General features: G+C 35.7%; 1 protein-coding gene across 2 annotated transcripts in view; it reads left to right on the top strand.

Moving 5' to 3' along the window:
- GRK4 (G protein-coupled receptor kinase 4) overlaps positions 1 to 12,096 on the top strand; it is a 39,421-nt gene that overhangs the window by 7,645 nt on the left and 19,680 nt on the right. For both annotated transcript variants that reach the window (XM_042052869.1, XM_042052870.1), the window contains exons 2-6: positions 2,992 to 3,078; positions 3,729 to 3,841; positions 8,172 to 8,249; positions 9,311 to 9,411; positions 10,757 to 10,849. In XM_042052869.1, the coding sequence (XP_041908803.1) occupies positions 2,992 to 3,078; positions 3,729 to 3,841; positions 8,172 to 8,249; positions 9,311 to 9,411; positions 10,757 to 10,849 (472 nt within the window). The remainder of the gene's footprint in view (positions 1 to 2,991; positions 3,079 to 3,728; positions 3,842 to 8,171; positions 8,250 to 9,310; positions 9,412 to 10,756; positions 10,850 to 12,096) is intronic.

Genomic DNA, 12,096 nt, shown 5'->3' with positions numbered 1-12,096 from the left:
TTTTTTGCAACTAGTTGTGGTTTTACCGATGAATAAGCCAACTACATTGCCTTACATACATTTTTCAAATATTTCTCTGAAGTTTAAAAAAAAAGTTGAAATAAAACATCTAAACATTTTGCCCATACCATATTCTAGTGCAGTGATCTAACTGAATTTAGTGCGTATCTTTTTAAGAAGCAAAAATGGGAAAAGAGTTCAATGTTGAAATTGTAACTCTAAGAAGTAACTTGGGGAGGAGGAAAAGGTAAGCTTCTTGTGTACCTGAAAATGTAATTCAAGTTTCTCTTCACTGTAATGGTATATTGTTGCATCCACCCTTGTCTTTGTACAAGATGAGTTGCTTCAAGCTGGACATTGCTCTTAGCAGTGATTCCGTCTGAAAGAGGCAAAAGCGGTAATTCATCTGCGCCGCAGAGGTCAACCAGAAAGCACCTTAACCTGATGGCTTTTTGGCTGTTCTGTTGGAAAGTGAGCTGTTGGTCCTTCTGGAAGAATTTTAACTGAAGTGTTTTAGAATGAGATCCAGAATAGAAGCTCTGAAATCAATATTAAGACACTTTCAAACCACAACTGTTATAATTTGGTTTGATACTTCTTTTAAACTGCCTCAGAAATGGAAAAGGGTTTTGCAATTAGGGAATAATGTGACAAACAAATTGGCCTCCTGCCTTAACTTTTACCAGAAGTGGCTCTTTACATTACTGGGACCTACAGACTTTTTCAGTGCATTTGCTGTAAATACAAGAACATTCAGTTCAGAGAAAAATGAGAGCATGTTGATTTAGCTGATACGGCTAAGCACTTGATATTTGTGTATCATTAATAAATTATATGTAGCCTTTATTGACTTCTGTAGGATGGTGAATTCAGTTGCATTCTAATATGTGGTCTTTTTTTGTAAAATGAAGTTCATAATGGTCACATTGTAAGTAACTGGCCAAATATTTGGGCAAATACAGCACTTTTTGTGTTGGACTTGAAGTATGATGCACGAGTGAACCTCTCCTTTTTTTTTGGGTTGGGATGGGTTGGGTTTTTTCCTTGACAGTGCTTCAGAAGATGGTATTCTTGATATATATCACAGTTCATTTTACATTTTCCAGACAGCATTGTGATATGAATTTGGGTTCGCTTTATCATTCTTGATCAGTACTGATTGTATAGTGTCATGCACAATTGAGTCTGGACAGTTTCTAACAGAAGAAATGTAACTTCTGTGGACCTTGCAGCTTAGTTTATTTTTCAGTTGCATGGCTGAAACTGACACTTCTATACATTGTTTTTCATGATCACATAATCTATACCCAGGCATTGTTATTCAATGTATGTGTATAGGCTATCTATGTTAATATCCCTTGATACTCTTTGTGTTCAGTTTCTCTTAGAAAGGCTGTATGCTTTGTGTCATTTGATTTTCTTCAAATATATATTCAACTTCTTTTTAAGATCAAAAATATTTTGTTAAAATAGTCAAAATAGAGTTAAAATAGTGTTTTAATGATGCTGGTAATTACAGCCTCGTTCTTAGTTCTGGTACTGCTTGAAATATGGGGTGGGAAGTAGATTCCATATTTTGTATTATAAAACTTTTTGGAAGGCAAATGACCTGCAAAGTGATTATTAGAAAATGAAGTGCGGATTAAGTTTGGGGTTTTTTAGAGAGTAGGTGTCAGTTCAAATAATGTCCACAACCCAGTGTTTATAGGTGTTTTATTCCTTACTTTTTTGCCTTTCTAGGGATACTAGATTTGAGAATGTTTTGTTGCAGCAGCACAATAAGATGTCAATAAATTTGATATGAACCAAGGCACACTAAGCTGGGACTGATCTAACTGCATTGGTGCAATGGTTCAAGAAGCTGTATGTTTGAGTAAAGAGGGGCTTTTTAAAATACATATTTTCTTATCTGAAGATGGTAGTTCCTTTCACCCTAACGATTTAATTTTGAAAGAGTTTGGTACCCTTTGCTGCTTAGTTTCTATTCAGGTTACATGGGTAACTCCCTTCCTTTTTGTCCCATTGTGGTTAGCAGCATGTACTGCTTTGGTACGGTTAGAAAGCTTCTGTGCAGATTTGCTACTGCTCTCTCATGTGGAAATGCATCTGATCATATTGCTTAGTAAAATCTTTTAAAATACTTTGCAGCACTAAGTTACTCTTTCACAGAAATATTATGGGTCTGAAAGTGTGTATATGTTCCTGTGTCTATCTTTGCTTTTTTGATAAGCATGAATGTCTTCTGTAAATGAAATTGGCCAAGGTAGTGTGCTGAAAGTCCAATATAACATAGAAAATGTAGCACAGATATATTTTTTTAGAAACTGAGAAAAATACTGTGGTAGTTTTTTAAAATCAATACTAATTCAATACTAGTGCTGTGAAATCTGAAGCACTGGAAATATCTAAGTTTTACAACAGCTAAGTTCTTCCCGGTATCCTTGTATGGTCTAGAATAAATGGTGTGTATTTGAGCTATGCCCTCTCATTTATTAGTGGGGTCTACTCTTACTACTATTACTGCCCTTAAAGAGAGAATATTTAAGTAGAACTTTATTATTCAAAAATGTGTTTAAGAACTTTGGTCTTGGTATTTTGTTACTCAACTTTATTTTCTTCCATTCTTTACCATGGTTGAGAGATAATTCTCAAAATTCTTTAGGTTCTGTCTTCGATGTAACAGTTTTGTTTGTGATTTTCAAAATACTAGATATTTGCCTTTTCTCTGCAGAGATACTCTACATAAGCAGCCAAAATGTGAAATATTTGAGTTGGAAAAGACTTTACATGAAACATGAAAAAAATGCTTGCAAGTTCTTTTATATCACATTTGTTATTGGTTTAGATGTCCTTGTAGATGGATTTCTTTCTAGGCATGAAAAGTAGTCTGACACATCTGTGTACATCTGACCTAATTTTATTCTGTTAAGGTTATGTTCAATTTTATTCTGACATAGTATTTTGTTTTACATTATTCATATTTTCTTCTAGGCAAACGGAGTGGACGTAGTAAAAAATGGAGAGAGATGCTGAAGTTGCCCCCTGTCAGTCACTGTGAGGGTATTCGGTGCTCTATCGGTGAGTGGTCTGTAGAATAAATCCTCTGTCTGACTCTTTTGAGAGAGAAGGGTAAGAGTTTGGTGCTGTTAATGGAAAGGATTCTGTCTTGCTTCTAAATGCTAAAAAAAAAAAAAAAAGCTATTAAACTTCTAATATGATGGAGAATTTATGAGAAGATAAAAGCTGTATCACAGCTCCTTGTTTGTTAAAGGAAACTGTTCCTAAAGAATAGATTTACAAAACCTTGAATTAGAAAAAGTAATCATGTTATAAATTGATGGTAATATATTTTACCCTTTTCCTTAATGTCTTGTAATAGTTTTTTTAACCTTTTCTGTTATTATCTTGTATTCCCTCTTTCCAAACAATTTTGTTTGCTTTGGTATTGCTGTTTCACAGTATGGTTGTTTTCTGCACCCTAACCTAAATGAAACTCAAGCGTATAATTCAATGTGTTTTTAGTAAATGGGATAGTCTATAGAACACAGATGTGACTGAAGAGTGTTTCACTATTCTTTGGGATCTTTGCATATTTATGGTATCTTTGATAAATATGTTCATGTAAAATCTTTTCTTTTTAATAATGTTTTTCTGACCTTAAACGGGAGTAATGACCATCCTATTACAAAAATAAAAATAAATAAAGATATTTATATTTTTTTTCCCAGAAAGAGACTATAACCAGCTTTGTGACAAACAACCAATAGGAAGACTTCTCTTCAGACAGTTCTGTGATTCCAGACCAGATTTGAAAAGATGCACTGAATTTCTGGATGCAGTGGTAAGCAGTGAGAAATGGGCGGTGGCTATCAGAAGGCAGTTGCTTATATTTTCTTGTATGTAAATATTTGATTTTTGTCCTGGTTTTGGCTGGGATAACTTTATTCATTATAGATCATTTTGTGTTATATTTGGGGTTTTAGACTGAAACAATGTTGATAACAAAGACGTTTTAGTTCTTGCTGAACAGTGATTACACAGTGTCAAAGCCTTTGTGTTTCTTATGCTGTCCTAGAAGTGAGGAGGCTGATGGTGCACAAGAAGTTGGGAGTGGACACAGCCAGGACAGCTGAGCCCAAGGAATATCCCATACCATATTGTGCTGTGCTCAGCAATAAAAGCTGGGGGAAAGAAGGAGGAAGGGCGGAAGTTAGAATTTTCCAGCTAGCTGTTATGCATGAGAATGAAGCCCTGCTTTCCTGGAAATGGCCAAATATCTCCCTACCAATGGGAAGAAATGAATTAATTTCTTACTATGCTTTGCTTTTACCTGCATCTTTGCTTTATCAAACTGTCTTTATTTCAAGCTGCAAGATTTCTCACTTCTCGCCTTCTGGTTATTAGTGGGGGAAAGTGAGTGAGCGCCTGTGTGGGGTTTAGCTGCCTACTGGGGTTAGCACACAACCATTTTATTAATTTTCTCGACACACCTCAGTTTCCTAATGCTGCGTACTTGAAAACATATTGTGTTCTACTCTGTGCCAGCTGTAAAACTGTAACTTCTGATGGGTGTCAAAAAATTGTCTCTGTTACTTAAAGGAAGATGTTTAATGTTTGCTATAAAGTCTCTGCCATCTTGTTATGGTCAGAGCTACAGAAATGGGCATGATGGGAAAGACAGAAACAATTTTAGAAAGATGTGCTGCTTGGCTTCTAGAGCCTGAAAGGATGTCTGTGTTATGAATATTGCTTGCTATATTCAGACTTCAAAATGTTATAAACAGACTTAAAAATGTTGCAACTTGCATGGAAAGCCCTAGGCTACACAGCATGTGCTAATTAAAAACAATACAATGGAGATGGAAATTTAGAGAGCCATCTATGGAAGGAGAAAAACCAGATTTTTAGAGACTAAAGGAAAAAGTCTTGCTATATTTACATCTTGATATCTAATGCTGAAGAACAAGGGGAGGAAGGAAGTGGGCCCACAGCTATATTTTGTAAAAAATCCTCAGTGCAAAACCCTGTTGGGGAGGGGGAAAGTAATGAGAAGATTAGGCAGGCACAAAACAGCCCTTAAAAGGAGAGAATAATAGCTCAGAGCTTTTGATTCTTTGTCCCTCACAGTTAATCCAAGAGCAATTAGATACAGTCTTAAACTGAGATTGCTGTTGAAAGAACAGGTTTTCTCATTCCAGCCATTTTTGTTCTTACATTCAGAGAACAAATGACCAAAGAACATAGAAGCAGGGTAGTGCTGCTGCTTGCATGCATCCCAAACTATGATACTGGAATGCAAGATGGCTCTGAAAGAGGCAGGGTGTAAGGAAGTACATGGGATTATTGCTGTGCCCCCCATTTCACTGTATCTTCCTTCCCCTGTGGGAGTGAAAACTGAGGCACTAGATCAGCTAAAAAGGAATTTGAGTGTCAAATAAGTGGAATTGTTTATATTTGTCAATTGAGTCTGTGTGCAACTGGGCTTACTTCCCAGGTGTGTTTCATTTTTGTGACTCCCAGGAGCTGTTCTAGCACCAAATTCCAGTGATTAGTTTGACATTTGGAGACTGAACAGATTGAATGGAAATCCAGAATAGTGGAGCTTTCATTCCTGAAGTGAATATAAACCAGAGTCCTTAATGAGTGCAATGCACTGACAACTGTGGATGTGTTACAACTCCTGCACACATTTTAATCCTTAAAAACTCAGATAAGGAGTAGCAGAATCTTTGGTGGGATGAAAGAGAATGAATCTTAGGCATGACTGTAAGGCAGGTGTCTTTGCTCTACAGATGTCATTTTTCAGGTAAAAGTGTCTCTAAGAAGTAACTGTTTTTCACTAACTGAAAAATTTGAATTGTTTTGAAATATGCAACCTATAATGTCTGGATTGCAACACTTCTGAGAATTAACAAAGACTGGCATAGCTGAGGTAATCTGATGTAAGGGATGGTTTCACAATTTACTTTTTTTAAAATTTGTTGTTTAACTTCCATTTGAAAAATCAGGGTGAGGAATTATGCTTGGGAATCGCTGAAACAAAATAACCTTTATTTGGTGACTCGTGATCTGAAACTGGCATGCTCTGTTGATGTGAGATAAAGGATATGAGATAAAATTCTTACTATCTCTTATAGATGGTTTCTGAGTTAGCCTGATTTCCTCTTGTCGACTGGACTTCAGCAAGCTTGTTCAAGTTCTTTTGGGGGTTGAGGGTTTTTTTTTTGTATTCTTGGGAAGGCAATACAGGAAGAAAAAGCTGAGGTTGTGGGGTTTTTGTAGTGTTTTGCCAAGTTTAGCTTTTTAAAATGTTAAAGAAATTTTGGACTTAATCTTTTGGAAAAAAAAATTGCAAAAATGAAATGTCATAGCCTGAAAATCCTTGCATCTTAGTTAATAGAGTTTTCTGACTCTTTTACATGAAGCAATGTGATTTCAGCAGTGTGATTATTTCAGGAGTCCAAGATCAAGGTAGTACAATACTACATTGTCTACCTGTACTGAATGCTGAATCTGGTAAGCTCCAGTTTTTGGGAAGGTGTGACCTAAAAGTCTGGAGTCAGCTTGGCTTTACTGATTAAAAAAGAAGAGTTGTGAAATGATTGAATATAAGTGACGGAAGTTAAAGTGAGGAATTAGAGTTATCCAGTCTAGTGACTCATTTCACTAGCTTGGGACAAGGTTACTCACATAGGGAAAGGAATGGGTGACAGCTCAACTTCCCTGTAAGTAACAGAATTATTTGGAAAGGCCATCTCTCAAACTTCCTTTTAAATTGCACTATCCACTTAAGTCAGTATGCCTAACTATTTGTATGAAATTAGTGTTAAAGGTACTAAGTGCGCTGCTGAACTTCAGGTTGATGAACTTTTTTGACCTGCTCAGGTTGATTCTGCTCTTGCAGAAGACTTCCTTACCATTAGACTTTTTGTCATGAAATTGAACTAGCAAAAATGATGGCTTGCATTTGGATTGATGGATTTGAGTACTGTGCTGAAGTAGGTGATACCATAATGTCTCAGCAGAAAAAGATGTTGATGACTTAGTAGTGAGTCAGTGTGGATGAGTTGTGATTAATTGTAGAACTGGAAATCAGGGATTCTGTTATTTCCAGTATTGTGTGTGTGTTTGATTCTTGAACTGTCATTTTTTAGTGTTCTAGTTTTCTTTATAAAGGTAAATAACTTCTGATTAGATCAATTACGTGGAATTTCCAATGAGATTCCTATATGCCCAACTGTTGTTTTGTTTGATACAGTCCTCCATTCTGGAAGTCTGCCATGTATTCTTTGTTCCTGAGTGCATGCATTTACATTCTGAAATATGAAATAAGCTTTGATTGAGTTGGCCCAGCTCACGAACCTAATACATGTTGCTGTTTGAGATTGCTCTTTTGTAATTCATCTTCCCTCAGATTTTGTGTTGTCTTTAAATGTTGTAACTTCTGATGTCTGCTTCTAGATTATTCCTTAAAATTATGAATAGTAAGGAGTCTTTGGAGTTTTTCAATAGTAGTATCTGTGTGATGATTTGTTGGTTGTGGGGTTTTTTCTGTAAGTAGCTACTTCTGGAGCTCTGTTCAGCTGCCAGTTGTTTATCTGGAAAATGCACTGTATTGCACAATTCTTTTTTTCTACATCTCAGTATCAGATGTTACTAAGTCAAAAACTTAAAAAATTTGTATCTACTCAGTTTTATTTTTTCAAAGAATGATGTAGGGTTTGGTTTAGAGCTCATTTATAAGCTTGTAGAAAGTAGTTTTATCCTGGTGTTACCCAAGACTGTAACAAAAGAATAATACACAAAGGGAAAAAATTACAGTGAAGAAAAAGCTGATTATTGCACTCTTAATTGTTTTACATCTGGGTCATTCTGTCCTACAATACTACACAAATACTATTTCATTGTGATTGATCTAGTTTAACCTCTAGGATGCTGTTTCTGTAATTGCATTTAGATCAATTTCTAGGTTTTGTATGTTTTCCAAAGATTAAATTCCATATGCTTTGTTTTTTTCCCTAGGACTGTTCCTCATACATGTTTCACTATATAGCCTTCTGTTCCTTTTATATTAGGAGTATTGTGTTATTCATGATAAAATTTACCTATCATCATGTAAAAGATGCCAAGTGGCTCTGAACATAATATAATTTTCAATTCCATTCCCCTAGGCAGAATATGAGGTATCTTCAGATGAAAAGCGCATAGACTGTGGCCTCAAAGTTTTAGAGACGTACTTCACTAATGGGGTAAATATATTGTGAAATATTTTCTCAAGCACTTTGTAAGTGTCAGATAAATAGAGAGATCTCAGTGGTTGCATTGTTTTTAGTAAATTGACTTCCAAACTTCATTAATCCCATTTTTTTCTTTTCTGAGAGGTGTGCTGCCTTCTAAAATTCTGCTCAATCAATTTGAGCAGAAAACTTGACTGATTTCTGCTTTTATAACTACTACAATTACAATTTATTTTCCATTTAACACCTAGAAGAAAACTTAAATTAACTCAGAGTTTTGTAGTCTGAAGAAGTCTGAAGTCTTTTAGACTCCTGAGTGGCCTTGGTTAGTTTGCTGTAAATTTTCAGAATTGCTTCAGGTTTTAAAAAGGGAAATGCTGTTTTCTTCTGAAGCATTCTGTTACTTCTGGTTTTTCATGGTAATCATTAATAGCTGAGTTTTTGCATTTATCAAGAGTCTGGTTTTTTTTTTTTTTTGTATGCAGTGGAAGCTTTTCTGTGGGTATATAATTAGCTGTTTGCTCTTTATGAATAGATGCTCCTTCTGCTTCTCTTGTTTTGGTCATCTTATACAAAAGGTCTTGAAGATGCCTTAAAAGTAGATAGAATATAAATTTGCCACATCTTTTTGAGAATTTCTTTGGGGCTGCCATAAGTCATGTACTTTTTTTTTCAAAAAACCTCCAGATTTCTTTGGTCTGGTTTGAAACAGTTTCCCAGCCTGTCTTTGTGTTTCTTTCTCCTTCTTTCCATCCTGCCAAGCCAAATAGGTGACTTGCTTTTTTGGTGGTAGGCTTATGGAAAGAAAAAGAAATTTGACTTATTGTCAAGATTATTTCCCCAGATACTGGAATAGTAAACAACTGTAATAACTTCCAATGCATTGTTCTGTAACAGGAAATAAATAAAAATTTTGCTTAAATATGACTTTCTTGATTTTCTCTTTAGTCAAACTGTTCCTTTCCTTTTCCAATATTAAAAAATTTAATTTCACCTTGAATACAAAACTTTTAGTTTAGCTATTGATTTACATGCTTTCAGTGTTGCTTTCCTTTCTTTTTTATTATGTTAAGTCTGCAGCACATTTGCCAGAAATACCTCAGGAAACAGTAAATGAATGTAAAGCAAGACTGGAAAAGAACCCTTCTAAGGATCTTTTTATGGACTGTACTAGGTAAGTTAAAAATGCTTAGTGCTAAATTTGAGAATTACAAGAGAAAATTGTGTTTCTAAGAAAAGAGAAAGATGAAGTTGTTATTCCCAGAAGTATTTAGTCCCTGAAATGAGCATAAGTAAGAAACTTGGAACAGATTTATTAAAGGACTAGATTTCCTTCAGATGGGATTTAGATGTTTCACTTTTGCAGAGCTTTTTCTTTAATGCTACTTTTGCATAAAATCACACTGTTATCTGCTACCAAGAATTCCATAAGTTAAATAGTATTTCTCTTTATTGTATTCTTTTTTGAGTGACTTCTCTTCCATGGTGAAGGTACTCAGAGAAATACGAAGTTACAAGTTGAAGCTTGAAAGGTTTCTGAACAATGTTACACTGTTTAAGATTCTTGAAAACAGGTTTAACTGAGGCCAGCACTTATGTTCCCATTAAGATGGCTGATTAGAGGATCACTTGTGATAATTAACACAAAACGATGCAACTTGGTTTTGTTCTGCAGTCACAAAGTGATATTTCACGCAGTAGTAGCAGGGGAGGCTTTTCTTGGAGGGATGGTACATGTTTATGAGTGTTACATGTCTTTCTAAAGCCTTTATGTTTCTAATATTTCTGGTTCTTCAAGGCGTGCTTCATCATGTCTGAAGGATGACTACAGGTTTTGTCACTGCTTGGGTCATCTCCCTGGCAACAGCTATAAGCATGCTTCGTAACAACCTGAGATTATAAGATTGAAAGGGCTGTGTGAGAACACCTAGTAAAACATGTCTCAAATGGAGTGTCTCATGTAGGTCATTCCCTTTCCTCTGTCCAGTAAATACCTGAATGCAGTTTGATTGACTTGTTTCCCTCCCCACCTCCATCTTAGTGTGTTTCATTTAAGGGAATGATAAGGTACTTGGTGTTCAAGGTTTGGATATGGCATTTAGTACTTCAATTTCAAATCCTAGAATAAAACTTTATTTACCAGTCTCCAAAGAATGTGTGAAACCTTGTAGATACTTTCAGAGGTCATATTTGCAGGGTCATACATGCGTAAAATATCTGCTGAGAGGCTGATGTTTAGTGGGTTTAAAGACAGTAAAAATGCAGAGGTCAAAGTGTCTAGTTCCTATAAGTAGCAGCAGTTTGGCCTTTGTAACTGTTTTGACAGGAACAGTTTTCTATGACAGGCACTCTGTGAGACATTCGGGTTGAAACCATTGTAGAGCACAGTGGCAATGTTTTTCTGCCTACAGCTTTGTCGATATGTTTAAATACATGTCGGTAGATTGATAGCACCTCCTGCTTCATCAGCCTTTTTCACAATAAGATGGATTTTATTTTTCTGTTTATTTTCCTGCTAGAATTGTCCATGAATACCTAAGCAAAAGACCTTTTGAAGTTTACCAGGAGAGTGTGTACTTTTCCCGTTTCTTACAGTGGAAATGGCTGGAAAAGTAAGTTTATTTATAATGTTTGTGTTATAATTTAGTTTTGCTTTGTGGCAAATTTTGATTTTTATGCTAGAAATGCTGTACAGCTGAATGAGACTGCCTGTCTAAGAAATTATGATCTGAAAGACAAGATGGATTGATGTTGATGGGACAGGAAGAGAACCTGTCCAATGGAACTATTTGCCTGGTAGTCTTTAAGTGGTAAATCTTAAGTCTATAAGTGGTATTAGGTAAATGCAAATTCAGAAATGTTTGGCTGTCGAGTGTGCAGTAGAATACCAATCTTTCTTGGGAATGCTATCATCCTTTTGTTTCAAACTTGGTCTAATTAGTGGTTAATAAGCAGATTAATCTAGTATTATAACCCACTGGGTGATTGGATAACTAATAAGTTTTTTAGGGTGGTACAGATACAGATCTAGTAATTACAAGATAGCAAGATTTACATATATATATATCTCAGAATCTAGTTTGGACTTTCAAATCAATACTGACTGTCCAGGCTCTTTCAGAAGGCTGAAATTGTTACAAGTTGATTCAAATTCAGCCCCCTTGGATATTGCGATCACATATTCAAACATTAAGGTGCTTGAGCACTGATTTTGTTGTAAATTCCAATTATCCAATGTCTTTATTTTACTGAATTGGTAGCAAAAGCCAGTAAGAAAACTAGGGAAGTTACTCAAATTCTCTACTTAATGTACCTCCATGTGTTGTCCTGAGAATAAAGCTGCGTTAACAGTGAATGTTCATTTAAAGCAAAACCCTCTAACTTGTAATAGCCCTGCTCTGACACATTTAGGAGAGTTTTAGCATAGAGTGGTCAATAACTCTACTGCCTCCAGTTATCTGTTCCTCTTCCTCTACATCAATACCTTAACAATTTGGCTGTTGAAGTGCTGTTGCATACCACAACTCCTTCTTTTGTGAAAAAACAAGGTAAAATCAGAAATGGTCTACCTTTTAAATGTGGCATTGTAAGCGTGATCCCACTGAAATGCAGTCTGCATGTCAGCGTCTCAGTTAAGGGAGGCAACAGGAGGTGATAAATTGACTGTGATGAGAACACATGAGGCTCTAACTGTAGACAGCAAAGGGCCGAATTGACCAGCTTTTCTTCCTGCTATTGGGAGTGCCTGGTGACCACATGAGGGAGCCCACGTTGCTAAGCAGAGCACCACTCTCATTTGAAATTCAGCTTATTATAGTACTTCTACATGAGGTTAAGGCAACATTTGTTCAGAAATATG

This window comes from Corvus kubaryi, unplaced genomic scaffold (genome assembly GCF_017639235.1).
Source record: "Corvus kubaryi isolate FWS band 111438036 unplaced genomic scaffold, C.kubaryi_AGA036_p1.0 split1-131, whole genome shotgun sequence".
Classification (NCBI taxonomy): Eukaryota; Metazoa; Chordata; class Aves; order Passeriformes; family Corvidae; genus Corvus; species Corvus kubaryi.
This window is presented reverse-complemented; position numbering and strand designations above follow the sequence as displayed.